Source organism: Cygnus olor, chromosome 25 (genome assembly GCF_009769625.2).
Source record: "Cygnus olor isolate bCygOlo1 chromosome 25, bCygOlo1.pri.v2, whole genome shotgun sequence".
NCBI classification, from domain to species: Eukaryota; Metazoa; Chordata; class Aves; order Anseriformes; family Anatidae; genus Cygnus; species Cygnus olor.
Genome location: NC_049193.1, coordinates 5,423,373 through 5,450,294, shown reverse-complemented (window position 1 = coordinate 5,450,294; position 26,922 = coordinate 5,423,373). Strand labels below are relative to the sequence as shown.

General features: G+C 61.3%; 2 protein-coding genes across 9 annotated transcripts; one reads left to right on the top strand and one right to left on the bottom strand.

Annotated features, from left to right (window-relative positions):
* Positions 1–145: 145 nt before the first annotated feature.
* On the bottom strand, positions 146–18,621 carry NMT1 (N-myristoyltransferase 1). Its single transcript, XM_040536374.1, has 12 exons — positions 18,466–18,621; positions 10,937–11,048; positions 9,571–9,715; positions 7,126–7,244; positions 6,362–6,453; positions 5,585–5,701; positions 4,950–5,120; positions 4,417–4,525; positions 3,258–3,428; positions 2,843–3,010; positions 2,199–2,336; positions 146–480 (listed from the first exon to the last, which is right to left on the bottom strand). Exons 1-12 carry the CDS (start codon positions 18,591–18,593, stop codon positions 460–462), a joined length of 1,491 nt encoding a protein of 496 aa, XP_040392308.1. The 5' UTR covers positions 18,594–18,621; the 3' UTR covers positions 146–459.
* Positions 18,536–26,922, top strand: DCAKD (dephospho-CoA kinase domain containing). Of its 8 annotated transcripts, none has more exons than XM_040536376.1 (6): positions 18,870–19,010; positions 21,444–21,561; positions 22,049–22,232; positions 23,458–23,661; positions 25,828–25,915; positions 26,460–26,922. In XM_040536376.1, exons 2-6 carry the CDS (start codon positions 21,538–21,540, stop codon positions 26,743–26,745), a joined length of 786 nt encoding a protein of 261 aa, XP_040392310.1. In that variant the 5' UTR covers positions 18,870–19,010; positions 21,444–21,537; the 3' UTR covers positions 26,746–26,922. The 8 variants fall into 8 exon arrangements, with proteins under 8 accessions (XP_040392318.1, XP_040392313.1, XP_040392317.1 ...); XM_040536377.1 differs by lacking the exon at positions 18,870–19,010 and adding an exon at positions 20,959–21,010; XM_040536384.1 differs by lacking the exons at positions 18,870–19,010; positions 22,049–22,232 and adding an exon at positions 18,536–18,665.

The window sequence follows — 26,922 nt, the reverse complement described above, 5'->3', positions numbered from 1 at the left end:
TGCGCAGGGAAAAGCCCGGCACGCCAAGCCTCTACCTCCATCAACCCGGCTTCTCGTCGAGAAAAGTCAGGGTCCAGCGAGCAGGTGGTGACCTTCAGCAGATGAATGCGCTCGTGTCAGTTTGGAACAGGAAAGATTTAAAATATATATAATATATACTTTTATTATTCACCCGTTAACTCCATTATATGCCAATCATGAGCTAGTTTCAGCAGTTACATTCCCTTGATCACGTCTTTACGAGGATGCAATTAAATCAAAACAAAGGAGACCACTGCCGGCACTGGGGGAGCCGTGGCCGGCACTGCGTGACACAGTCGTTAAAATCAGCCGGTGTCTGCGTGGCTGGCTCGCTTCCACCGCTCCGCACGCGGCTCCGGTTTTGGCAGAAGCAGCGAGGGCAGCCCCTCTGCTGGGCCAGGCTCCTCCGCGGCACTGCGCTCTCCTCGTCGGGTTCGCTTACTGCAACACCAGTCCGACCTGGGGAGCCAACGGAGGAGACGCAGGTCAGGAAGCGCCCGAGCACGAGTGGCTTCAGCCCCAGACCCGGCTCCGGTCGGACGCAGCTCCCTCGCCACGCCTGCTGGTAGGGCTCTGCTCTGTTCGCTACCGGTGCTAGGATATTCGGCTCTGGGATATATCACGCCTGCGTGACAAGCCCGGATGGTCTGCGAGAGCGAGGACAGCACAGAGCTGTACAAAGTGCAGAGCTCCAGGGCTCCAGCAGCTGGGGTGATTTGATTTGCTAGTCAAGGTTATCTCTAAGCTAATGACAATAGATTTGGGAGAAGCTGCTTCCTGACAGGTCCCTCTGCAGGCAGCTGGCACGCTGGGCGCTCCCTGGCCGCCGCAGGATGGACGTGCTGGTGGCTGTCCCAGGGATGTGCCTGCAGCGCAGGGACGGGCTCAGCCCCAGGCTCCAAACCCAACAGCGCTCTCGGCGAGGGGAGGAGTTGCTTAAGCCTCCCAGCAACCTCCGAGAGCTCTTCAGAAGGCTCAGTGACAGAGCAAAGCTGCTTTGAAGAGTGTGGATTTGTAACCTGCGGGTGCTGCGTGACTTAGAACCGCTGGGACAGCAACCCAGACACCTCAGCTGGAGAAGGCCACAGAAATACTTAATTCCACGCATTAGTCAGCCTGTCGGACCTCACACCTCTGGCTACCTGTCCGCAGGGCCCTCCTGCTTTCTGGATGGCACAGACAGAAACTGGCTTCACCAGCTCTGCAAACGGAATCGGAGCCCAGAGAGTGCCTGCACAGTGGGGCAGCTGCTGGTTCTCAAGCACCGGCCTCTCCATGGCTGTGAACGGGACGGATGCCGAACCACAACGCCTTCAGGGTGGAGATGCTGCCTAAAATGGCCCAGGGCAGGCATGAAGTCTACGGGCACGGCTACAAGCACCTGCAAGTGCTCGGAGTGGCGGGGTGGGGAGCAGGCTGCTTGCCCCGGGGGCACCGCGGCACCCACGCTGTGGGTGACCACGCTTGCAGAGCCCCCCATCATCATCGTGGGGTCCCGCACAGCGCGACCCGACGGCTCTCAGGAGCGCCTGTTCTCTCCAGGGGGCTCTTGTTCATCGTGTCCCTCCGTGCCATGCCACGACAGACTGACACACAGGCTCCAGGGCTGCGCGAGGACACCCAGCCCTGCATGGGCTCACGGGGCACAGCAACCACCTGCAGGCTATGGACAGGTGACTGCTGCAACCACCGGTGTTACATCTGTTAACTTGCAGCCCTTTGCCCCTTCACAGCCATAATTCCCCGTCTCCTCTCTGTACCTTGCCTCCTTGCACAGAGGTCAAAAGTGCAGACGTGTGTGGGGTTAAGGACCCTGAACCACTCCGGTGCTGCACCAGTGCAAATGTAAAATGGGCCTGGGGAGATGGGTGCTCTTCCCCAGGGCCCCCCTCGGTGCAGACACACTGGGGATGGTGGAGAGGGGCTCGTGGTGTCACAAGACTCATGTTACTGAGTGCAGCTTTGCACCGGACAGCGGCTGGCCTGGGAGCAGGCGTGTGTGAGGGCAAACCCTTGTGCTCGCACGGCGAGGACGTGGCAGCCCGCGGGCAGGATCCCAAGGATCCCTGCAAGGCGAAGAGGCAGCGCCCAGCACCGGCAGCCCGTTCATCTCCCTGGGGGCTCCCTGGGGACGAGACCCCGTCCCGCACGCTGGCTGGACCCCACAAGGCACTCACCTTCTCTGGTGCCATGCTGGGACACTTCCAATTGTACAGGTAATACTGCAGGTTCCCGTCCCCGATCCCAAACTTCAGCTTCTCCAGGAAGGTTTTGTTTTCCATGAGATCCAGTGCATTGAAGACGTCGAATCCTTTCTGCAGAGGCAAGACAAGGCCATCAGCCCGGCCTGCTTACACGCTGGGCAGCATTCCTCTTCCGTGTGTGCTGCCTGCCCCCTCTCTGGTCCAGCTCTGCACCCCCAGAAGGAGGGAGTGAGGGTGCTGGGGATGAACTTGGCACTGGTGTGCCAAGTTATATCTGTATATATTGCCGTATATCTGTAGATATCAGAGATATTGTGTATATCTGTAGATATATGGCAATATTGTTTGCTCTAAGAACCGAGTGGGCACCCTGAGCTCAGCTCAGCGCCAGCTGTGTGCCCTAACCTGGCAGGCTCAGGCTATTTGGGTTGCAGACCCTGCAGGATTTGGCTTTGCACAGCCCTGGGGGGGACGTACAAGCCCTACCCCACTGCCAGCCCTCCCCATAAACCCAGGAGCAGCCAGGCGAGAGGAGATGCTCGTGGGGAGCTGCCCGGTGCCCCACGGCCCCGCTCCCAACCTGCCCGGCCCCGCCACGCTGCTCCGCCAGCGCTCACCGACTTGGCGAGGATGAGAGCATCGCTCATGAGGTCAATGAGAGGCGTCTTGGTGTGAACGTTGTAGAAGGAGTAAGCAGCTTTCAGACTCTTGTGAGTTGGGTGGTTCATGATGGTGGAGGGCAGCGTGTAGAAGCTCAGGAAGTCTGTCACCTCCCCTTGGGCGCTCTAAAAACCAAAAGTGACACCTCTGTGACACCTCAGCACGTCAGAGACACATTAAAGCCTGCTTAGAGCCTCTGAGGGGCTTTGCCAGTTGTGCACATGTTGGCGCCACCAAGAGCTCCCTGCGAGCAGGCTTGGGGCAGCCCAGCATGGAAAGGCACCACCCTGCAGCAGCTCCCACCTCCCACTCTCCTCCCAAGGGAGCAGCCCAGGAACCCGCCCCCCCCAGGTCTTGATCCTGCTCCCTCACCTCTACCACAAAGGTGTCGATGATGTTCTCCTGAGGTAAGAACCAGTGCTCCACCTCCTCTCGGCTCATGATGGGTGTCAGGTGGAAATGCTTCAGGTACTCGGTCAACAGCTTATGCACTGCAGAGATATCTTTCTGCTCCATTGGCCGCAAGCCGGGAGTCTTGGGAGTCTACAAGAAGCGGGACAAATCATTTGCACTGCTTGTAAGGTGGCTTTCACCTCCCCAGGACTCTCAGCTGCCTCAGACAAGCAGCACGGAGATGCTCTGTGCTGAGATCAGCCCACCTGCAGTCCCACAGCCCCTGCCGAGCCCTCTCCCCCTCCAGGCACTAACGACACAAGATCTCTGCTTCCCTCCAGGTCTCTGCTCCCGAGCACAGCGGGGACGGGCTGGGAGAGGTGCCCCGGGCATGGCAGGGTGCTGCACGCAGCTGGCGTTATTTCTCATTTGACTCAATTCCTGCTCTAGGGTTGGGATTGCTCAGCAAAGCCCAGATGAAGCGGCGCGGGCTGTTTCTGGGTCTGGGTTTCTGCACAAAAAGTAGCCACAAAACAGCAGCTGCTGCCTTTGCTGACAGGGGAGGCAGCAGACAGGAGCCATGTGCTGCCCAGCACTGAACCAGCGTTCTCCAAATGAGGCGAGCAGCTCTGACCGACAGAAGGAAGCAAACAAGGTCAGGGAAGGTGGTGGCAATTTTAATGCTTTGTTTTTCTTTTCTCCCATATCCAGCTGGGGAACTTCTCCAGCAGGACAACTGCAGTGACAGAACCGATCAGTTTGACTGAAGAATGAGGGACTAACCCAATTCAAGGTCACTCCGAGGCTGTGTTTGGACAGATGAAGGCTGTCATATCTGCATTCTTGTTTTACTAGGACGACAGGATATGACTCACCATGAAATAAAAGATCACAGGGTCCTCTAGTTGCAAGAATTTGCCCTTAAAATGCAGGTACCCAGGCAAGATAAATAAAAATTAAATAAAGCCCAGTGGCTTGACAAAGCCATTTACGACATGAAAGAAACCCCAGTTCTCCAGGAAGAGGGCTGAACCTCAGCTGAGGTGGTTGCGTGCCTGATTCAGAGCCTCATCCCTTGCTCAGCAAGGAGAAACTCACGAGCTCTGCCTCCGCAGCTCACAGCCCTGCTGGCACCCACCTCGGGCAACCGGTAAAGCTTCATGGTACGTTGCATAGTCATGTTCCTGCTCAGGTGGGAGAATTTGACCTCGATGAGTTTCCGAGGATTCAGGGAGCGGTGCCAGTACCTGCAGAAACACACTCGCTGTGGGAGACTTGTTCTTGGACAGCGGCAGGCTGCAAGAGCACAAGGCTCTCGTAGCTGCCATCAGAGGGCAAGCGAGAACGTTGCGACAGCTCACCGAGGGGCTCTCGCAGGCCAGGAGCTCCCGCAGAGCAAAACAAGGGCGGCCTGAAGAGCCTGTGCTACAGACTCCGCTGCCTTGTGATAAATGAGCAGCTTAAGCAAAGCTGCTGGACTTAATCCCTGAAGGACACCACGGGGAGGAGAAACCTGGGCTGGAGTTGATCTGTCGTGCCCTGGGGAATCCCACACCTGGAAGCGCAGCCGTCCCGGCGCTCTGCAGCACGCCACGGAGGGATCCCAGCACGGGAAGGTCTGCAGAGGTTTTCACTAGCCCTAAATCTTTTCGGAGAACTGGAGACACTCACCTGCAAGTCCCCACAGGCTTCGGCAGCACCACTCCCGCTGTGTAAACAGCCTGAAATATTCCCTCCAGATGAACCCGCCGCGTGATCTCACGGATCAGAACTGGAGCCACTCGTTTTGAGCGCAACTTTTTGTGGACGCACAGGAAGTTTATCTCCACCATCTTCTTCTCTCTTGGGAAAGAAACAACGCATAGCATGAAACCCAACTGTCCTGACCTGGGAGGATCAGTCCAATGCCCTGGGCAATTTACTTCCAGCCTCTTCGAGGCACAGGGGGCTCAAAGCCCCAGGGAAGGCCAAGGGGCAAGGTCTGGCTTTGGAGAACTCTCCTTTAAGCTATTACCCAAGATTTTCCCAGGAAATAGTCTCCATCCAGCCGTGGAGGATTTCTGTAAGCCAGAGCTCTAAGCTGACCTCACTCGCTGGTGAGCCAATATCCCCCTTCGTGGCTCTCAGCTCCAAGACATCCTTGCACAGAACTTTGCTGCCCATCTTAAACATTCCCCACCTTCTCCTCCAAGCAGCAAAGCATCTCCATGGCTGAACAGCATAGAGCCAGCTCAGTCAGACTTCCTGGGCACTCCTGGGAATGTCATCAAGGGCCGGCATGAGAAATTCAACTGAGCAGCACTTACGTGTCATAGATGTGGATTGTGGCTGGAATTGCACTGATAAATCCAACCAGCTTCTTGCTGGAGACAACTCGGACACCACAGTGCCACTGGGGCAACCAGCCTGGGGGACGCAGGGCCCTGGAAAAGAGGCGGTGGTCACGTCCCACCCGAGGTCCCCCGCGCACCTACTTCTGCCTCCTGCCTCCCTGCCTGCCCTGGGACGCTTTGAGTCCTGCCCCAGGCCACCGAGAGCCGTGGGTGTGCAGGCAGGAGAACGAGAGGTGACCACGGTGTCACAGGGCAGGACGGCTGGGATCCAGGGACATTCCTGCACTCTGCGGCCGAGGCCAGTTCTCACTGGCGACACGGGAGCTAATCTGTGTTCCTCGATTCATGAACGCCCTGAGGAAACAGCAGCTCAGCTGTAACAGGTCTCCAAGTGTTATTGCTGGCAGCATTACTTGGCAGTCACCTTCATCCTACAGCTCTGGGTCACTGGGAAGCTCTTCAGCTACCAGGATTTTTGCAGTACTCAAGAAATGAAAACAAAGAGGAAAAAAAAAAACAGTTTGGGGCTCCTGTATCTCAAAGAAGCCGGAAGCAGGCAGGGCTGGGTGAAATCCCTCTCGCAGGGTACCTGGGACGCAGCTCCCAGACAGATGGGTGTGGTGACAGATGGGAAAAGAAGATTTTGGAAGGAGGTGAGAAGGGATGAGCAAAGGCAGCTGCAGTGCTATCAGCGGGATCAAGCTCGCTAGCATCCAACACCCTCTGCTCCACGGTGGCAGTGCCACTCACCACAGCAGGAACTCGGGAGAGTAGTCGAAGCGGAACATGTTGTCGTCGTCTTCCACGTAGTTCTCGTTGAGAAGCGTGTACAGCTCTTTCAGCTAGAGCAGGAGAGATTGAGCAGGTCAAGCGAGTCGGTCACCCATCGCACCCCCCAGCTGCCCTGAAATGGGGCCCAAACACTTTTTGTGCGGCTGCAGAAACGGAGTTCTCGTTCTTCCCCATGAAGAAACCAGACAAACGTGGCCAGTGTGGGACGAGAGCTAAGTGCATGCCGGGGGGAAGTCAGACCCACCCAGCTCTAAGGAGATGTTGAGATGGAGATGTTGGAGTGGTGGAAGTGGTTCAGTCAGTCCAAGCACTGAACCGCTCACCATGTTCCAGAGGCGCCCACCCAGCGAGTGTGTGAGGGGATCTTAGCAATGTTTATAAATACCCGAAGTGGGGGAGACGGAGGGATTTGGCCAACCCCTTTTCAGTGGTTTGTGGGGACAGGACAAGGGGCAATGGCCACAAAATGGAGCACAGGAAGTTCCACACCAACATGCGAAAGAACTTCTTCACGGTGAGTGTGACGGAGCACTGGGACAGGCTGCCCAGGGAGGTTGTGGAGTCTCCTTCTCTGGAGATATTCAAGGCCCGTCTGGACACCTACCTGGGCAGCCTGCTCTAGGGAACCTGCTTTGGCAGAGGGGTTGGACCCGCTGATCTCTGGAGGTCCCTTCCAACCCCTGCAATTCTGTGATTCTGTGTGCCGAGCTGCCTCTACTCACCACGCCTCTATCCCCAAGGTCCAGGGCATCCCAGGTGAAGCCTTGGGGCAAGGTGTATGGCTCCTGGCGGATGTTGTCTTTGTCTGGTTCAACGGGACCATGGGTGTTCACCACTTCTCCTGCGAGAGAGAGCAGGGAGACATGAAGACGCTCTCTGCTCTTTGAGGTCAAGTCTCCATGACACTCGTCTGACCAACACGCCTCGCTTCCACAGCCTGGTCTCTCACCCTCGCTGCCGGTATTTCACCCGTCCATTTTGGGACGTGCCACGTGTTCAACACAACGTGGGCAGAGAATCAAACCCGCTCTTTCAAGGGCAATGGCAGAGCAAAGCAGGCAGCGGAGAGGAAGCGACCGAACTGATCAGAGCTTCAAGGCCACAGCGACATCGGCTGTGCCCGCAAGAGACACCGTGGTGCTCCAGCCCGCCTGCCTTCTCGCCCTGCAGCAGAGGAGCTCTACGCAGAGCTGTAAACACTCTGTGCTCATGCGCTGAGGATCCCACAGGCTTGCTCTTCGCAGACTGAGCCAGCCCAGCCTTTCTTAGCCGAGCAGAACTTCAGCCTTCAGCCAGGCAAAGCAACCACAAGAGCACGGCCTTCCCCTTCTCCAAGCCCCAGCACCAGCCGGCAGTTTCCCATGATCTGCTCCACCTTCCCCGCAGCCTCGGACGGTGGCTCTCTCCCTGCCAGCTCTGGCCCCTGCCATTTGGCAAGCCTCAGGGCTTCCTTCCCACTGCGCTTAACTGAGAGCTGCCGCGAACAGGACAACTTTTGTTCAAAAACACTGACTCCTGAAGCACTCGATTCAGCCAAGAGGTGTTGGTTAAAGCACCAGCTTTTTCAGAGATGTCAACACAGCTCTGCAAACAGCAGCGTCACTTGAGTGCTGCCAAGAGAAGCACACCCCACTGATTAGGAATTCCCATAAAAAGGGATTTGAAAAGGTTTCCAGGCAATGGGGAGGCAAACAAAACCCAGAGCAAGAACTGCCCCCATCACAGCCGAAACAGGACAGGTTCCTGAAATGCTCACCCACGGCAGTGCCCTGTGTTTTGAATAGGTGCTGAACAACTCTGAAATCTGGCCCCAAAATGCTGCAGCACTTTTGCTACCAGACCCTAGATAGCCTCGTGCACCTAACGCTGTGTGCCAAAGTGCTCCTGACCCAGTGCCAAGAGACACAGTGCGACCGTCAGCCAGAGCGCGGCCAGCAACAGGCTGCACTGTGGCTGTGTTGTGCCTCTTCTTCTCCACCCGTTTCAAGAAATGAAATATTTTTGAAATTTCCACCTACCAGGGTTTACCGAGGCAGAAACGACGTTTGCCACGTCAGGATCCTCTGGTGAAAGGGGCAAACACAAGATCAGACTTTGCTGCCTCAGCAACCCCGTGCCCGGGGTATCTCACAATGGTTTTCCCAGCACGAGCACAAAGAGGGACCAAAGCTGAGTGTCACTTCCAGCAAACGGTCCTCTGAGAGCAAACAAAGCCTCAGACTGGTGCTGACAACATGAAAAGGGAATCGGTTGTGGCGTTTGCAGCAAGAGGGGCCGGACACAAGCGTGTGAAGTTTCTACAGCTAACTGCAGCCACAATAAGCTTCGGGGAAATCTGGACACCGTGGGCTTGGACCCGTTCATTAGTTCTCTGGAGCTCTGCATGGATTTTGCTGGGAGATGCAGGGGTGGAGAGAACAAGCAGAACGATCCCAGGCGCCACTGGAGCGCTGCAGATTTGCTCCAATTAGCTCGGGAACGAGCTTTCCAGCAAGGCAGCTCTGCGGCAGCCCGCCCCTCTCTGTGCATCTCTCTTCCTTGCAGGTCTGCTCAGCCGCTAAGCGCTCCTGCCATGCCGAGAAACACCTCGTTACCGACAGCAAATCACTCTGACACACGCTGACAGAATCGAGAGCAGACGGGAGAAAGGGCTGGAGCAAGTACTAGAGGCGGGAGGTGCGGTCTGGCTGCTGGCAGGGGGAGGAGGGCTCGGGAGGTGGGATTCCCCAAACTGGGACGCGCACCGCAGCTTGGAGGTGCTGGTGCTCGCCGTGTCTGTCCCCCTCTCTCCAAGCCTGGGACTTGGTAAGAGGAAGACTGGCAACACTGTGTGTGAAACTCAGCCACAAAGGGCTTGGAAGGTCCATTTTAAGGCTAAAGAATGAGATTGAGGGATCCCAAATGGAGGAGGCACCAAACCAGACGTCTGAGGTGGCTGCTTGTCCTCCTGTCCCCCCAGCCGCGCGTGCGGCCCTCCTGCAGCAGGGTCTGCAGGTGGGGGATCAGTGCTGTTAATGCTTTCAAAGCCCAGATACAGCAGTGAGGGGCCATCCAAGGACTCGCTCGCTGGCCACAAACCCTCACAGCTCCCACGAGGGCTTCTTCAGACAGCCCGGGGACCACAAGGCTGGACCACGGGGCACAGCAGGGCGAGGGGCTGCACGTACCTAGCTTGGGCACCGGCTGCGTGTCCCAGAACTGGTAGCTGCGCTTGCTGGCTTCCTCCATGGTTTTGGCAGGGCCCTGGCCTACAGAGAAGAGCTCGATGGCTTTTTGAATCTCCTGGATCCTCTCAGCAGGCAAAGAGTTGACCTGAGGGTAGAAAAGGGAGATGAAAGGACAAAATGAGTACGCTGAGCTAGCAGGTCTGGGTTTCAGCTCCTCACATGGGGAAACTGGGGCTGACCCTGCCTTGGCGCGCCGCCAGGAAGGGGAGATGACGTTCCCTTTCCAGCCTACATCTTCTCATAACCCCCTACCAGATGGACAAACCCTTTTAGGAGCCACCTGCCACGCACCTAAACCTAGCTTCTAGGTGCCCCTGGGGCAAAGGGGACAGAAGACTAACCGCCTTAAAACGCGTGACGCTTGAGGAAGGAAGGTGTTGCGAGCACACAGAGCAAACGCCTCTGCCTCACAGCCACGCAGCCACCCTGGGCCAACCCCCACGCGGCGTTTGGGTTTTCTGCGCTGTCTCTTCTCTCACTGCTTCAGCCCGTGACTCGCAGGTGAGCCACTGGGCACTGCGGGCCAGGACAACATGCAGCGAGGCTGCGAGGCGCGGCGCGGATGAAGGACGCGCTCCTCTTCCTCCTCCCCACCCGGACCTTCAGCAGCTGAAGTCGCGACCCCAGCTCCTCGCTGATTCCCCGGGAACCAAGTTGGAAACCCTCAGAAAGCCCAATGTAACGCTCTGCACGGGCAGATAGACAAAATATTGGAAATATTTGGCTGACGGGGCTGACCTCCCGCGCTGGGGGTGCCGCCCCAGCAGGGACAAACCGTGCATGCCCCAAGCCTCCTCCTGAGGCTCCGAGCCCAGGGCACAGCCGAGAGGAGCAAGCCAGCCCCTGCTCTGCCCCCGCTGCTGTTCTTATGTTAATTAAGCAAAAATCAACAACATGGGCCGTCGGCCAAGGAGGAGGAAAATGCGCTCCTTGTGCCGGCCGCGGGCAGGAGAGGAAGCTGGCAGGCGGCGGCCGGGCTCGGTGGCACAGAGCGGCGCTTCCCGGCCCTCCCCAGCTCATCTGGGGAAGGAACAAGTCGGAGGCGCCGGTCTGACCCCTTCCCTGCGCCCGGCTTCGACAGCCACTGAAGGACTGCATTCACCCCGCGGCCCTCCCCAGACACCTCCCGCGGCGCTGGGAATCCCCATGCGCCAAGCCAGGCCGGGGAATTAAAGCTTCAGGTTTTTCTGAACAGCCAAGTGGCTGAATACAACAGGCAGTGTCAGCTCTGGGAGGCTCCTTCCTCGCCCTAAGCCACGTGGGAGAGGTTTGGGATGCTCTCGGCCACCGGGAAGGGGTCGGTCACCTTCACTGGCTGGTCCTGAGCCTGCTCAGGTTGGTCTCCTCCTTTCTCTTTCTTCCGTTTTGGTTTCTTTTTCTTCTTTTTGGCTCCACTGTCGTTCGCTGGACTCAAGCCACTAGGGAACAAAAGAAACATCACTGCAGCCTTTTACGTTTATTTTTAAAGGACACTTACACGGTCTCTGAAGCTCTATAAAGAAAATAAAGGCTCCCTGTTCTGGATCCAAGCAAGCCGCCAGGAGAGGAGGGCCCCGTGCACGAGGGACGCAGCCACAAGCACTGTGCCCCGGATCCCTTGAGCCCAGCTCTTGCTCGACGAGCTCCCAAAATGGGACGAGCAGGAACACCTCCCGCCCCGCGTGGCTCCGCGCGGGTCCTGCAGCAGGTCCAGCCCCGGGATCAGGCACTGCAGCAGGTCCTGGCTGAGCCCCACGGGGGGACCGTGGCCAAGGAGGCTGCAGCAAAACTTCCCCCCACGTGCAGGGGCGATGAGCTATGGGGATGGGTGGTGGTTAAATTGGGAAATTATTTTATTGTTAGACTGGGGCTGGAGAAACGAGCCGGGGCAACAAATTCTCTTCGGGAGCAGAGGGTGGGAAGCGCTCAGGCCAGGGCACTGTGGCTCTCTCCAGGGATTTGGGGCAATCCCCGGCCGCGCAGCCAGCAACCGCCCCGAAGCCCCAGGTGTGAGCCCTGTGCAGGGCGCGGAGCCGGGCTCCCCGTGCCCGCAGCCAGGCCGGCGGCAACCCGACGTCGTGTGGGGACAAAGCACGGGGGAGGCGCCTGTCCCCAGCACAGCGTGCGTGAGCGGGGATCCAGCTCGGGAACACGCCCTTCAGCTCGTCCCCGCAAAGCCAGCAGCGGCTCTTCCACCGCTCTCCCCCGGCACCCTCTTAGGAAACTGCGGGGTTGAGCAAGCGAGTTGCAACGAGCGGAGGCGAGGGGGAGGCGGGCGAGAGGGCAGTCACGGATCCCACCGAAGCTTTCGCGTCCTCGGCTGCACGGACGAGCTGCGGAGGGTTGGTTACGGGTGGCTCCTGCCCGGCGGCAGCGTGCCGTGCGGTGCCAGCGAGGACGGGAGGACGGGCAGCGCCGGTGCCTCCTCGCCGGCGGTCCCCAAACCAAGGCTGCAGCCTTGGGCAGGGCCACGGCCCGGGTGGGAACTCGCCGGTCGAAACGGCTGCAGAGGGACCGAGCTGAAGCCGCATCGCCCGCAGAAGAGGGTGGCACAGAGCGGGGGCACCGGCACCCAGCGGGCTCCGCTGATCCACGTGCCCCGGACCTGCCCCCTCTCCCCTGGCCCTACCGAGTTTGTCTGGCTAAAAAGCGACCGTCCCGTTGTCTTTTCCATTTTCACGAAGGACACCAAACCCCTCGAGCGGAGCTGGAAAACCAACCCGCACGGAAAATCCTCGCTGAGGACCGCGGAGGCTTCCTGGAGAATCTCAGCCCGCTCGCGTGCCCTGGGGCTCCTGCCTCCCCGCCACCCCCGGGAGGTCTCCGGGCCACCCTCCCGTCCCCACCCGCCTGGGGACACCCCGCCTGCACCCGTGCACGTCGCGGGCTTCGGCTCGTGGCAAACCTGGAGGCATCAACGGTCGAGACCAAGCAGAAGAGCTACGTCTGGGACTCGATCCCCGTGCTCTCCCAGCTCGGCGCAGGCAGCAGCAGGCGAGGAGCTGGAATTTCTCCTCCCCTCCCTTGTCCTGCGGTTGCAGGGCCGCGGGCTGGCTGAGGCTGGCTCTGGGTGCCCCTGGCCCAAGGCCTGCCCCAGCAGGGCCACCCAGAGCGGGGTGCCCAGCACCTGGCCTCCCGGGGAGAGGTTCCAGCTGGAGAGACCCCACGGCTGATGCCCAGAGATCTCTCCATACGTGGACACGTCCTCGGTGGGAGGACATCGAGCTGCTCCCCTGTCCGTCAGCATCTCCCCCAGGTACAAAGCCCCGTCTGGTGGCACAGATCATCACAAGGGACGTACGGTGGCCTTCACCACGCTGTCCTGCCCTCGGTGTCCCTCGAAGCACGCCTCAGCCGACCCGCTCCTCCTTCCTCTTCTCTCCCCAGCTCTTCGCGCAGGTCTCCAGGGACCCAACCCAGCACATTTCTCACTCTACAAACCTGAGGCTGCCTCTTCCTTGCAGCCCCAGCACGCCCTCAGCGCTGAGCTGGCCCGGCGGCGGATGGAGAACCTCCGCACCCGTGGAAACCCCCTCGGTGCGGCTCCTCCGGGGGCGCCTCAACGACTTTGCCAAGCAGCAGATAGCGGTGAACAGGGTGGAGCAGAGAAAGGGAAGAAGAAACACGCTGGAAAATATGCTGGAGCAGCATCCAACTATTTCTTTCGGAAAGGCCAGGAAAAGGAGAGAGCCAGGAGGGGGAATAAGGCTTAAAAAACCCTGGACGGAGCAGCAGGGGAGTTTTGAAAGCAGGGGAAAGGGGAGCGAGAGCTGTGCTTTGGTGGTGACACAGCCAGAGCCGGGCGCAGAGCTGTCTGCTGACAGCGAGGCTGCTCGCGTTGAGCGCTGCAGAAACCTGATGTAACGCGGAGCCATCGCCCCGGCGAGGCAGCGACCTGTGGCTCGAGGACGTCTCTGCGCCACCGAGCAGCGACCGGGGCCGGGCTTTCTTCACGCGACTGCAGACGGCATTTCCCTGGGGGACGAGTCCTGCCCACTGGGATCCTCCGCGCCCGGGCTTTTCCACGTTCCCCTGACGCTGCAAGGCCCCGCGGGCTGCTCCCCGTCCTCCTCGTGTCCCGGCGTCGCGCTGCTCCTGCGGCACGGCGACCGGGCCCGAGGCTGACGGGAGCCGGCTGCTCTGGAGCCTCTGCGCCGTCACCGGCGGCTGCTGCCGAGGTGCCGGTGAAACACCAAAGCTAACGCCCCCACGACCCGCTCCCGGAGCTCGGCGCCTCCCGGACCGCTCCGGCAGCTCGGTCGTGTGCAGGGCAAGTACCGGTGCGGAGAGCGAGAGGCGCCGGCGGTGCTACCTGCACGGAGCCGGGCAGCGTCGGCTCGCGAGCACGCGGAGCCGTCGGTCGCCCAGGGCCGCTCGCTGCCTCGCTCGGCCAAAGGCAGCTCGCTCAGCGCCCCCGTGCTCTGCAGGAGCGTTTCGAACGCCTGCTCCGGCAGCTGATGAGAAAAAAATCGGCTCTTCTCTCTGCAGAGACGGGCGGTCGGGGGCTGTGCGCAGCGGTCCCCGCAGGGGATGTCTCACCTCTCCTCCCGGCGAGGGGAAGGGGCTTTGCCTTTGCCCCAGGAGCGCGCGGTCTGACATGACAGCGAAAGTAATTACAGCAAAGCGGCCCTGACACGGCTATTGATTTTGGTGACAGACGCGTGACGGGTTTTTTTTAACTCCCCGCACAGCCCCCGGCGGTGCAGGGAGGTGCTGGCGGAGGGGGAAGGACGGCGCCGTCCCTGCGCAGCGTCCCCTGGGGCGGCTGCACCCGGGTCCTGAGCCGGAGAGACGAGCGAAACCGACCACCATGCGGACCGCCAGAGCTGCAGTAAATGCGTTCAGCTCATTTCTTACCCGTTTTGGTACCCCGAGCAGCAGAAGGGGGTGTGCGAGCGCATCCCAGTGCCAAGGGAGATGGGCGCGCTTTCCCAGGTGAGCGGTGCTGCCGCGCTAATCCCTCACGGCGGGACGCTGCGGGTGTCGGAGGCGACAGACAAAACCCTCCTGCCTTCCCCGCTCCCACCTGCCCGTCCCTGCGCACGCAGCCGGCGTCGCCTCGCTTCATAAGTCAGGGCTGCCAAGTCCAAACTCCCCCTGCTAATGAGTTGAGCCCAAGACGATATCACTTTACCGACGCGTTGGGCTTTCAGGTGAAAGCGGGGAGAAAATCCTCCCTGATTTACGAGCAAAGCTGTCGTGACCAGGAAGAAATCAGGGTGGACTGAAGCCCCGCCAGCTTACCCTCGGCAACGCTCGGAGGCGACTTCTATTTTCAAGCCCATTTAGTAAACCACACGCCCTCCTCTTTACCCGCCAGGGTCCCCACTCCAGGGTCCCCAGTCCCTTCTGGCGCTCCCCAGTCGCCGCCATGCCCTGCGGCGGCGCCCGCTGCGGGTGCCCGGGGCCCGAGTTGCGACGGCCCCAAATCCCCGCTAACGGCGCCGACGCAAGGCTCCGAGCAGCGGGCGCGGACGCCGCCCTCCCCTCCCCTCTGCCGAGGAGCAGATAACCGGCAGCCCCGGGCAGCTCTGCACGAAGCCCGCGGCGCTCCCAGCTGCGCTTACAGCCTGCCTCCGCTCCTGTCTCCTTTCTGAGCCGAGCTGCTCTGACAGATAAAGCGGGTGGAGGAGGGCCCGCTGGCCGCGTTAGCAGCTATCTATCTCGCCCCGCCTTGCCAAGCACCTGCAGGACCTCTCCTGGGGAGCTCCACCACCCCCTGAGCACGGAACCCGGTCGCTCGGCACTCTGGGCAAGGCGCCTCCGATGCCATTTCCATCGCCTTTCCCCGCGCCCACCTTCCCCACAGGGACGGCTCCTCCAGTCAGAGGAAAAGGAGCCCGAATTACTTTCTGCACAGCAGTCAAGACTCACGGCCCGAGCCCTCTCCAAAACCGGCCCTCGGAAGCCCCTCACTAAACTTCACCCGGCTCGGGGCCGCTGTCCTGCGCAGCCCCGCTGGAAGCCGGCCAACGTCAGGTGCACCAGGAAGGCGCTCCCGCTGTGTTTCCGCGGCCGAAAGCTTTATTTTGTCACGCAGCGCGAGGGAAGCCCGAGGGGGAAGAGCTCGGCGCTCAGCCAAGCCTTCCGACCGTGCTCGGGCTGCCCGCAGCCCACTCGGCTCCCAAAACCCAGCAGAAGCTGAGTCGTGAGGGGGGCTTCGAGACCGGGGCTGGGGCTATTTGCCGCTGTGTGAGCGCTGCCGCGATCAGAGCAAGATCTTCCTTCCTCGCGCAGGCCGAGACGTCGTGCTCGTGCTCTCAGCCTGCTTCACACCTCGCCTAAGAGAGCGAAGGGGTCCAAACCCTGCCGGTTGTGCCTCCGAAACCAAGCGGGAAACGACCGCTTTGCTCGATGCCGTAAGTCTGCAATTCCCCCCAGGCACAGCCTCGCAACCAGAAAGGCGTCGGGCGAGGGACGGCGTCCGTCCCGCATTTAGATGCTGGCAAATCCCCCTGGCAAACCCGCGGCTAATCGGGCGCAGCCGCACGCAGGTGATCTCCTTAGGCTGCGGGGCAGAGGCGAGGCTCGAGCAGGAGGGAGGCCGCCCAGACGGCGGGGACGTCACGGAGCGGGGCGCGAGGACGCACAGAGCGCAACGGCGCGCGCCGAACTCGCTTCTGCGTGTCAGCCCCAGGGAGGCTGTCTGGGAAACATCCTCCCGTGGGGTAAGCTGTCAGCCCGGGGAGGCTGAGCGTCCTCCCGTGGGGAAAGCAGGGGCAGCGGGGGCGAAACCGGGGAACCGCCCACGGGCTCCGCAGGGCCGTTTACCCACGAGCGGAGCGATCGCCCCGCGGACGTGAGACAGCTGGGACCGCCCGGACGTCCGCGGCACGGAGCGGCGGGATGGGTTGTGCCAAGAGGCCACGGCCACGCTGCCCCCGCGCAACGGGAAGCCAGCAACGAGGCTGAGGCTTCAGATCTGGAGCACCCGCGAGCGCAACGCCCCTTTCGCGCGCAGGAAATTAGGACGAATACGAAAGCGCGAGTCTGTGCTGGAAAATAAACCCGGTCGGCTTCGCCAGAGCTGTGCAGCCACTTCCCAGCGCTGACACGGGCCCGGGGCGGAGGAAAACTCAATTCCTCTTTCCTGTCCTTAAAAGGAAAGGAAGCGTTGCTCTTGCTCTGCGATATTTTCGTGTTTTTAAATCCCAGAGCCAAGACCTGGCGACTCTCGGCACGAACCGGGCACTGGCAGGGGCACGACTCCAAGCAGCGCTCTGCAAACCCGCCCGGGAAATTCCGGCTGAAATCAGAGCTCCCCGTCCCCTGCTGTCCCCGTGGGCCGGAGACAGCGTTCGCCCTGGACCAGAAACACGTCTACACCTCGGCGCAACGGGGCGATAGGAAATCCACAGGACTGACAGGCGTCAGGAAAGCAAACCACAGCCTCTCCTGCTTGGCCTTTTCTCCCCTGCGCAGCTCCGCGGCCAGAAGCCTCGGTGGGGGACGCGCTTGCTCGCGAGCGCCCAAGTCTTCCTGGCTATCACCAGCCCTGCCATTTTAAGGTTATTTCCCAAGTTATCTGAGCTGGGAACTCCGCAAGCGTATTTGTTACGGGGACTGTCAGCTTGTGGTGCTCCAGCCCCAGCCCTAGCAGGGGCAGGAAGCTGCACCTTAGCTCCCCGCGCTCGCAGGGGGCGCGATGCCCGCAGCGGGGCACGACGAGCGCTCCGCCACACCTCTTCCTGGCAAAGAGCAGCCTAAACAGCTGGACTGGGAAATAACGGCGAGAAAGCTCGTCCAGCAACAGTGATTAAGTACCGTGCCTCCTCTCTGCTTGGATCTGGTTTCCGCAAACCTAATCACGTCAGGGGGAAAGAAAAGAAAAATCTTCCCAGGCACGGCTAAACCTATTAAACCGAGACACGGTGCCACACCCGGGAGGCAAATAAAATACAAATGCACATCTGTGCTGTCATAAAGAAGGCCCCGGTAATATTTCTTGGGTGACCTTTTATTAACTTCGGTTACCAGACAGACGACATCAGCTGCTGACGGGGAGAGAAAAGCTCCTTGGCCAGCGGGGCCGGGCGAGCGGCGGGAGCGGGGCAGAGGCACAAAACCCTCTGGAGGCGTGCGGCGAAGCTTCGGGGCGGTGCTGTGCCCGCTGCCGTGCCCGCTGCCTACGGGGCGGGCGCGGGGACGACGCCTCTCCTGCACGCCACGCGCGCCTCGAGGCAGCCGGCGCCTCGCGGAGCGCCACGGGCACGGCGCCGGGGTCTCCCGGCTCCCCTCCTCCTGGCTGCGTGAGCCCCTCGCCGCTTGGCTCAGCCCCCGGCCAGCTGCCTGCGGCTGCCCCCACGCCCCAGCCCCTGGGCAAAGCCCTGGGCACTGCCCCGGGGCCCCGGGGGGCAGGCGGGGGACGAAGGGCACAGGACGCCCCAGGGACGGCAGCGCGAGGCCGTGGGATGGCGGTGGCACCGCCGCAGGGCGACAACCTGCAGGCGCCGGTGTGGCACTGGGTGACACAGCGAGGCTGGGGGGGGGCCGGGGAGGAGCGGGGGGGGGCTGTGGTGGGGAAAGGGGGACACGGGGCGGCATCACCCCGGGACCGGCACTCGGCTGAGGGCGGCCCCGAGGCTCCCCAGCCCGGGTCCCGTCTCCCATCCAGGCCACGGACGCGGCCGGACCCGCTTAGCTTCGGGACACGCTCCCGCAACGGGAGTGAAGGGGAGCCCGGCGGCCCGCCCCGCCCTCTGCGCGACCGACAGGCAGCTCGGCCAATCGCAGCGCGCGGCGCTAGCCGCTGGCCAATCAGCGCGCGCGCGGGGCGGGGCACCGCTCACTTCCCGGCCGCTGCCCGCCTCAATGGGCCCGGCAGCCGCCGCGGCGGGCGGCCCGGCCGCCGCTCACCCCCGGTTCGAGCCGCGCTCCGCCTCGTTCTCGCAGTCGCTGCAGTGCTCGCGGTCGTTCTCCTCCGCCGGCGGCCGCTGAGGCCTCGCCGGCGGCCGCCTCGCTGCTGTCTCACTGTCGTCCGCCATCTTGAAACGGGGCCTCGGCGGCTGCCGCGCCCCCGCAACAACGCGCGCCGCGATTGGGCGGCGGGCCGCGGGGTATGCCGGGATCCGTAGTCCGCGCGGGCAGGCGGGGACGGGGCCGGGCGGAGGCTGGAACTACAACTCCCGTCAGCCTTCGCGGGGCTGCGGGGGCGGGCGGGCACGGCGGCGGCGGAAGCCACCCGGTGCCCGTCTGGATCCCGCGGCGGCGGGGAGCCTCCTCCTCCGTCCCCTCCGCCGCCCGTCCCTCGTGAGGGGCTGCCCGCCCGCTTCCTTCCTGACGGGGCGGAGCGGGGCCAATAAGCGCGGCGCCGATTGGCTGGGAGAGGGACGGCGCTTGGCGACAGCCAATGGGCGTGCGGGACGCTGCGCAGCGAGTGAAGCCGCGCAGGGGGGCAGCGGGTGAGGGAACGGGGGGCTCGGGGCCGGCGGCGGGGCTGGGAGCGGGGCGGGCGGGCGGCGGCGCCGAGGGGAGCCCTCGCGGCAGGGCCCTCACAGAAAGAAGCGCCCCCTGTGGCTGCTCCTGACCTCCCCCGGCTGGCCTCTTGGCCTGCCTCCCGGTCGAGTCGCCCGGCGGAGGCCAAAAGCGTCCCGAACCGGGGAATTTGGGGCAGAAGCCGGTGGTTCCGGCGCCTGCCTGCAAACGCCTGCGGGAGCGGGGCGGCCGCTGCCCGCGCGTGCCGTTCGGTTCTCGTTACGCGTTTACGCTCAGCGCCCCGGAGCTTATGTCCGTGCAGTCTCCGCCGCGGCGCGGGTGTTCCCAGGCCCCGTCTGGCTGCGCGTCCCCGGTAGCCCCTCGGGGTGCTCCGTTGCCCCGGCGGTAGCTCTCGGGGCAGCCGCCCGCGCGCGGAGCCGCGTAACGGAGGGACGGAGGCAGCCGTGGGACCGGGGCCGGCTGAAGCTGCCGGCCAGAGCCCAGCGGTCGCTGCGCTCGCAAACGCTGCGGTTCCTCCACGCGGGCCGGAGAGTTTCAGGCTTTTAACCGTGGGGGCCGCGCCCCTTCCCCTGCGAGGCCGCGCGCCGAAGGCCTCCTCCGCTCCTCGAGCTGTGCCAGCCCTGCGGGCTGCCTCAGAGGGTGTACGAAATCCTGCCGGAAAGGGCTGGGCCTTAACCCGCCGCGGCGCAGGGGCGGTGAGGATCCGACCCTCTGTCACAGCGCGCCCGCTGCGGCGCAGGGGAGGGCTCCCCGTGGGGACTGGGTCCTCGCTTGGCAACAAGGCCCGGGGTTCACGTCAGCCTCTCGCAAGGCGCTGCTGTTTATCGTAAATGCCCTTTCTGATTCCCTTTGAATTCCCCCTTGTCGCTGCTGGAGTTAACCCCATCTGTTTGCCCGGCTTCTTGGAAGGGAAAGGAGCACGCGGTGGTGCTGGTGTGCGCTGGCGTCGGCTCCCAGCAGCCACGGAGCGAAGCCGCTTTGCGACGCTGCTGGCAGGTGCTGCTGGCTTCCTCGCTTTCCTCCGACTCCTGGTTTTTCCCTCTGCAGAACTGCCTCCAGCTGCCGCAGAACACATCCAGCCCCTTTGGTGGACCTGGGTCCTCTTTGTAGGACCAAGTCGTGGCAAAGGTGTCTTTTTCTAGCAGCATGGAAGCAGCGCTGCGTTCTTGGGATGATCCGCCCATCCTCAGCAGTCCTGCACAGCCACATTCCTGCCTTTAGCATGGTCACAACAGCCTTTTGTGGGGGCCCACGTGGGCAGTAGGTAGCTGGTAGCTGCGTGCTGAGTTCTTGGAGCTGGTGCTGAGGTGTATGGAGAGAGGAGTGACACAGGAGCCAGGTTAGGCAGAACAGGGGCTGCCGTCAGGCTTGGGGCAGGTGGCTCTCCAGGAGGGGTGGTGGGAGCTGGATTTCCTTCGTCTGGCCAAGAGGAGGCCGAGGGGTGTCCGAGGGCAGCCGGTGACTCCCGGAAGGGCGCTGCCAAAGACGTGGAGCCAATTCCTGCTCAGCGGCACCAGCTGGGAGCAGCAGCCACCGCTGGGGCTTGGGAGGCTCAGGCTGGGCACGAGAGCTCCTGGCCCATGAGGGCGTCGCGGTCCTGGACAAGGTGCCGTGAGGCTGGGGACTCTGCCCGTGGGGGCTTGCAGGACTCGGCTGCACCAGTGAGAGCTGCTCTGGGTGAGCAGGGTGGTCGCAGGGTCCCCCCCCGGCCTCGAGGCTGTCGCAAGCCCAGGCTGTGCGTTTAGTGCCGCCCTTGTGAGCTGACAGACACAAGCCCGATGCACGGAGCCGTGCTGCCGAAGACGGTGCTGGCTTCCAGGTAACGTGGCGCTGGGATTTACTCACTGGCTGCCGCGCTTTGCGTCCCGATTATGTCGGAGGCAGCTCATCTCCTCTTACAGCCCATCTGTTGAGATCAAGCAGCGCCCTCGCTGTCAGCCCTCGTGTCTGTGGGCTGAGATGTTGGGTAAGTTCTTCCCGTTTGTCGCTGATTCTGGGTCACCCTCGGCAGCCCCGCCAGAGATCTCAATGTCCTGCGATCCGGGGTGCTGGAGGTGAGGCTGTGGCTTGATGCGCGGGCGCTAAAGGGGAGCAATCCCAGCGAGTGGCGGGGAGCTGCAGGTAACCCGCGTGCAGGAGCTTACAGCTGGCTCAAACCACACATCCTGAATTCGCAGGGCCCGGGGAAGCCTCGTTTAACCTGGCTGTTTTTCAGCCCCTGAAGCAGGGGCGCCCAGCGCAGAGGGGTGCCAGACGTGTAATAAGGTCTCGGCGCCCCCCTGGAAGCGTGTGACTGAGCTCTGAATGGAGTCGCCTGTTTGGTGTAAGTGTGTGACGCGCACAGCGTGAACAAAGCAGCCGTGGCCTGGCGTGTTCTCAGCTCTCTCTTTCTGTTTCAGAGCACGATGTTCCTGGTCGGACTCTCGGGTGGAATCGCGTCGGGGAAGAGCACGGTCGTGGCCGTACTCCGGGAACTGGGCTGTGCCGTGATTGATGCCGATGTTATTGCCAGAGAGGGTTAGTTGTGCATAGCTCATCTTTCTCCCCGAGGTTCCCCTGACGACTGGGATTGATGTGCGGTGAAGCGCAGACAGCAGAGGGTGCTCTGGGTACATTAGACGCCCGTTTCCCTCCCATTTCCCCGGTCGACGAGGATGTGCGGAGCGGCTGTCTCGGGGGATTGGAACTGGGATATATTTCTAATCAAGAAAAAAAAAAAATCAGATCATGTCCTAATAATAAATGCCCTGGGGACAATTTGCCCTGAGTTTCCCTCTCCTGGAGCGCAGTGCGGTCAGCGCTTGCTGGCTTTGAAAGCCAACTCCTGGCGAAAGCGATGCGCTTCTCCTTAGAGCGGGTTCCCTCGGCTGATCCGACTTCCTCCCTCAGCCCCAGGACACCCGTCCCAAACCTCGGTTATGTCAGGTGGGATCGCTGATGCTGGAGGAGAATTTCCCTCTGCGCTGGGCGTTGCTTTCTTCTTAATACAAAGATCGATCCACAGAGTTATTTGTGCCTGAACGTGCTGAGAAAAAGCACCTACGAGTATCTCAGATCAGAGGGAATTCGGTCTGCGCTTCCGCCCGGCACACCTGCATCTTGCTGCTCCGTTCGCCTCGCTACAGCGAAGACCCAGAAACCCAGATCTGTCGCACCAGTGGGCCTGGAGCAGACCCCGCTCTCCCCAGGTGTGACGTGGGGCGAGCTGTCAGTGCCCCCGAGACGCCGGGGAGAGCAGCGCTCGCTTCCACGAGGCCCGCTCATTCTGTATGCGCGAGGTCTCGGGTCTGCAGCGGAGGAGTGGTGCAGGTTGTGTCACGGAAACGCCTGCACCGTGCTGCTTGTCGAGGACCTTACCTCGTAGCCGCTCAAAGCTGTGACGCTCCTGCGTCTTATTGCACCGTAATTCCCCTCGAGGTGTGGAAAATTTGCTAGAGGTGCTAAAAGCCCTCAGAGACCATAGGCAAACACCACAGATACGCGGTGTCTGTGTTCTGCCAATCACTTCATTTTCCTCCAATTCCCTTTTTAGATGTCTGTTTACTACACGGATTTCACCCATACCGAAACTGCCTCAATGTGAAACTCCAATGGAGAAAGAAATCGGTCCTAAAGACTTTTATTAGGTTGCCCTGAGGTTACAGCCTGTGGCAACGTTCCTGGATTTCTGAGAGAAAATTATATACAGGCTGTCGTTCTCTGTGGTTAGCCCCAGCTTGATCTTAATTATGTTTTTATTATTTCATCCTTTTCGTTGGCGATTTTGGTGGCTCTAAAATTCCGTGCTTCTGTAATGTCAGAGTCCCTGCAAATACCTGTTGGGAACGGATCTCTAGGAGGTTTCTGTTCATGCTCACAAAGAATTTGGTGACTGAGGCTAACAACAGTGGGGAAAAAAACCCTTAGTAACAGCCAGAACCAACCACCAGCGTGCAGCCAGGCTGCGTTCGCCTCGTGTGAGGTTCCAGCTGAAGGAAACCAATCTCTTTAAGATCCCCCCGCTCAAATCCTTGCCCTGCCCGCGGTGGGAACGGGCTCGGTCCCGTCCCTGCTGTGACAGCGAGTCCCTCGCCCGGCCTGCTGACTCCTAACCCGCACGTACGAGGCGGGTCGTGGCGCTGAATTAATGCCTGCAGGACGCTTCGATCTCGCGGGTGTCAGACCTCGGAGGCACCTTGGGCTGGCGGTTCTGCAGACGAGGTTCGTGCAGCACCGCTGCCAGGTGGCTGCGAGGCTGCGGCGCTGAGCCGCGCCGGTCTGGGCTCGGCGTGCGCTGGCAGCCAGATGCGCTCTCTGCCGAGGAGAACGAGCGCGGTTATTTAATGAACAAAACCCGTTTGAGGCCGATCGCTGATGCAAGCGCTGGCTGTGCCGTAGAATTGTCTCTAACCTCCGGCTGTTTAATGTTATCAGTGGTGCAGCCCCGCTTGAAGGCCTATCAGCAGATAGTGCGTTGCTTCGGCACCGGGATCCTCTTGGAGAGCGGCGAGATAAATCGCGAGGCTCTAGGAAACATTATCTTCTCCCACCCGGAGAAACGGCGGCTGCTGAACGCCATCACCCACCCCGAGATCCAGAAGGAGATGCTGAAGCAGGTCTTGAAGTACTTTGTGCTGGGTAAGAGACCGGGCCGCGCGGCGGCCGGCCCCGCTCGCTCTGGCTTCGGTGTTCAAGTGGGGAGAGGGATGGGGAAGGAGAAGGGAGCGGCGCTGAGGGACGGCCGTTGTGCTCTGCCGCCCGTGGCCTTTAGCGCCGGCGCCTGGAGGATCCGCTCCTGCCCTTCCTGCCTTTCATTGCTGCCCTTCGCGTCCTTCTTCTGTGGTGTAAAGTGCATCTGGAGGGCCTGAGCGAAGCATTGTGAGGCCTCTTCTGAGATTACGTGCTGGATAATGCCATACCTTCCGAAATGGCCAAATGTTATCCCCCGCTCCCGGCCTCTCTGGGCTTCGATGAAAGCTGCGAAGCGCTTTTAGTCCCGATAAGGTGAGAAATGGGCTGACAGCTGTGGTTTCCGAAGTCCCCCTTTTCCCCCTGATAAATATAACAAATACAGCTGTCAAACTTGGTCTAATCAAATGCCAGATAAGATCACCAGCTGTTTCGGAGGTCTCCGTGTAGACAGAAGGATGTCTTAATAGAGTCAGACTGGTTCTGCAGAGCTTATCAAAGCTGAGCCGTCTGACAGCTGAATGGGGCCGCGCTGGGGCTCCGCGGGGCCCCGCTCCCCGGGGCTGAGGAGGAGGAAGGCGGGGGAGCCCCGGGCAGGGAAGCTGGGAGCTAAACCGTGCTGGAGTTTCGAACCCAGGCCGCGGACGCAGAAGGAAGACACTGTCCTGCCCCTTGGCGAGAGCGCTGCGTGTGTTCAGCAGGCTGCTTTGTCCTCATTAGTCAGGCTTTAATGATTCGGGATAGCTGGATGCTGTCTCTGAGGATTGCTTTGTAAGGAAAGCGCTATTGATCAAGCCATAGGGCAGCAAGAAGTCTCTCTGTCTAGAGATGCTGGTAAAATGGTGGTTTGCTGGATGATTACGCCTTTGTCAAGGCTTTCGTTGCCGCGGGCAGGTCGGTTCGGGAGCGCTGGCTTGGTTTGCGAAGCCGAGACCCCGGCGAAGCTGGAGATGTCCCCGTGGCCGGCTGCGTCCGAGCAAACGACCCGGGGAAGTGAGGGCCCCGGCACACAGCTTTCCCAGGCCCTCGCCAGCTCGTCCAAGCCGTGCAGCACCGCCCCGACCGCCCCAAAAGCTGCTGTAGGAGCTTGGGTTCCTGCAGGCGGAGGAGCAGAGGCACGTGGAGAGGTTGGGGTCGGCTGCAGGGCCCCGGAGGATGGAGGCTCACGGTGACGGACTCCTCCACCAGCTGCCCCTCGTGCTCACAGCGCCAGAGATGGAGGGGAGGGGATTTAAAGTTCGCCTGCTCCATCCAGCCCCGAGGCAGGCTCAGCTCTCCTCTGCCCACGCTGTCCCGGCCGTCCCCATGGCTCTGTGCAGAAGGAAGCCCGGCGCTCGGTGCCTCCGACACTTCTCATGCCCAGCCCGGTCCCGGGGTGCAGCCAGGAAGGGTTTGGGGGCTGTACGCGTGGTTTGGGGATGTTTTAAAGAACCTTGGCCACGTTCGGTCAGATATTTGAGAGCCTGGCAAAGGGCATGCAGCCGGCATCAGAGGGACCCTGGTGTGAGTTCTCCGGCTCTGGGGCTGTACCCGGAGGCACGCGCCTGTTTCAGCTGCGAGAGGTTTGCAAGGATTTCCTTGCTCCCCTTGGGAAAAGTGGGGCTGCTTAGCTAAAGCTTTCCAGAAGGGAAGAAAACTAAGTTGAGAAATGAACTGGGAAGCCTCGGCTTAAATGTCTGTAGCCTGGCAGAGACTTGGACAGCCGAAAGAGAGAGGAGCAAATTGTGCTGTGGGCACTGCTCACCGGGAGAGGCCGGCAAAGGCGCTGAGGCTGCCGCTCTTGCCAGCAAAGCACAGGCGCTTTCATTTGAGCTTCTTGTTTCAGCTCCTCATTATATTTCTGCAGCTTCACCTTTGGTCTGAGATCATCCAGGTTAGGGTTGTTGTTTTTTTTTTTTTGGTCTTTTTTTTTGTGTATATTTTTTTTGTTGTTGTGGAAGCTTGGAATTGAACCGTTTCCTCCCTCCGAGAGGGAGGAGGGCAGGCGCGCTCTGCTCTTCCCTCTGGAGCAGCTGTAAAGCTCGAGCAGCTGTGGCTGCGCTGCACGTGCGGAGCGAGGGGTTTGGGAACTGCGAGTGAGACTGTTCCTTTTGGCGGGGGCTGTCGTTCCTGCAGGCTACCGCTATGTGATCCTCGACATCCCCCTGCTCTTTGAGACCAACAGGCTGACGAAGTTTATGAAGCACACTGTCTTGGTTTACTGGTAAGTGCCACGCGAGTCACGAGAGGCCCAGGACGCTGCCACCTCTCTCGGAGGCTGGGGTGGGGCTGTCCCATCCCTCCCCTGCCCTCCGGTGCGGATTTGGCCGCAGCCTCGGCGTGGAGCCGTGCCGTACGCCGCCTCTGCTCTGTAAGCACAAGCAGCAGCACCTTCCTTCATCCTAGCGGAGGAGTGCCGGAGTCTTCCTACCGAGGTTTCTCTGAAACCTGGCACCAGCGTAATGGCAGTTGCTGTCCCTGGGCCTCGCACGAGCTGTGCCCTGTCGGCCGGGGCAGGCTTTTGGGCACCACCCTGCTCTTACGGGCCAGGGGAATGCCAGAACCACGCAGCACAGCCTGCCTGGGCAGCGGGGTGGCAGTTGCTGCGTTCTGTCCATGATGAAGCAGGGCACGTCTCTCTCCCCCACCCCGGCCGTTTCCCCTCGTGCCCAACCAAGACAGACAAACCCCGTCGGCACACGGGGCCGGCCGCGGACCCCTTTTCCCTCCCGTGCCCCTGTCTCAGCGCCGCCTTCCCGCCCCGGCAGCGACCCGCAGACTCAGCTGTCGCGGCTGATGAAGAGGAACGGGCTGTGCCAGGCCGAGGCCGAAGCCCGCGTCGCCTCCCAGCTGCCGCTGGACGAGAAGCGCAAACTGGCGAGCCACGTCATCGACAACTCCGGGGACCGCGAGAGCACGCGCCGGCAGGTCCTGAGGCTGCACGCCCGGCTGGAGGATTCCCTGGACTTCCTCTGGGCACGGCTGGCGGTGGGAGCGGCTGTGGCTGGCCTTGGAGGGCTGGTGTACCTCCTCCTCCGGCACTTCATCTCTTAAGCCACCTTTTTTAGGGGCATTTTTTTTTTTTTTTTTGTCTTTGAAGGGCCTGGATTTCCAGGTTTGAAAAGGGCAGCGAAAGGCCACCTGTTTTAATGAGCTTTGCCAGCTGAATGCAGACAGGGGGGTGAGGCGTCTCCTTGCAGCCTTCCCAAGGTGAATACGAGTTTTCTTCCA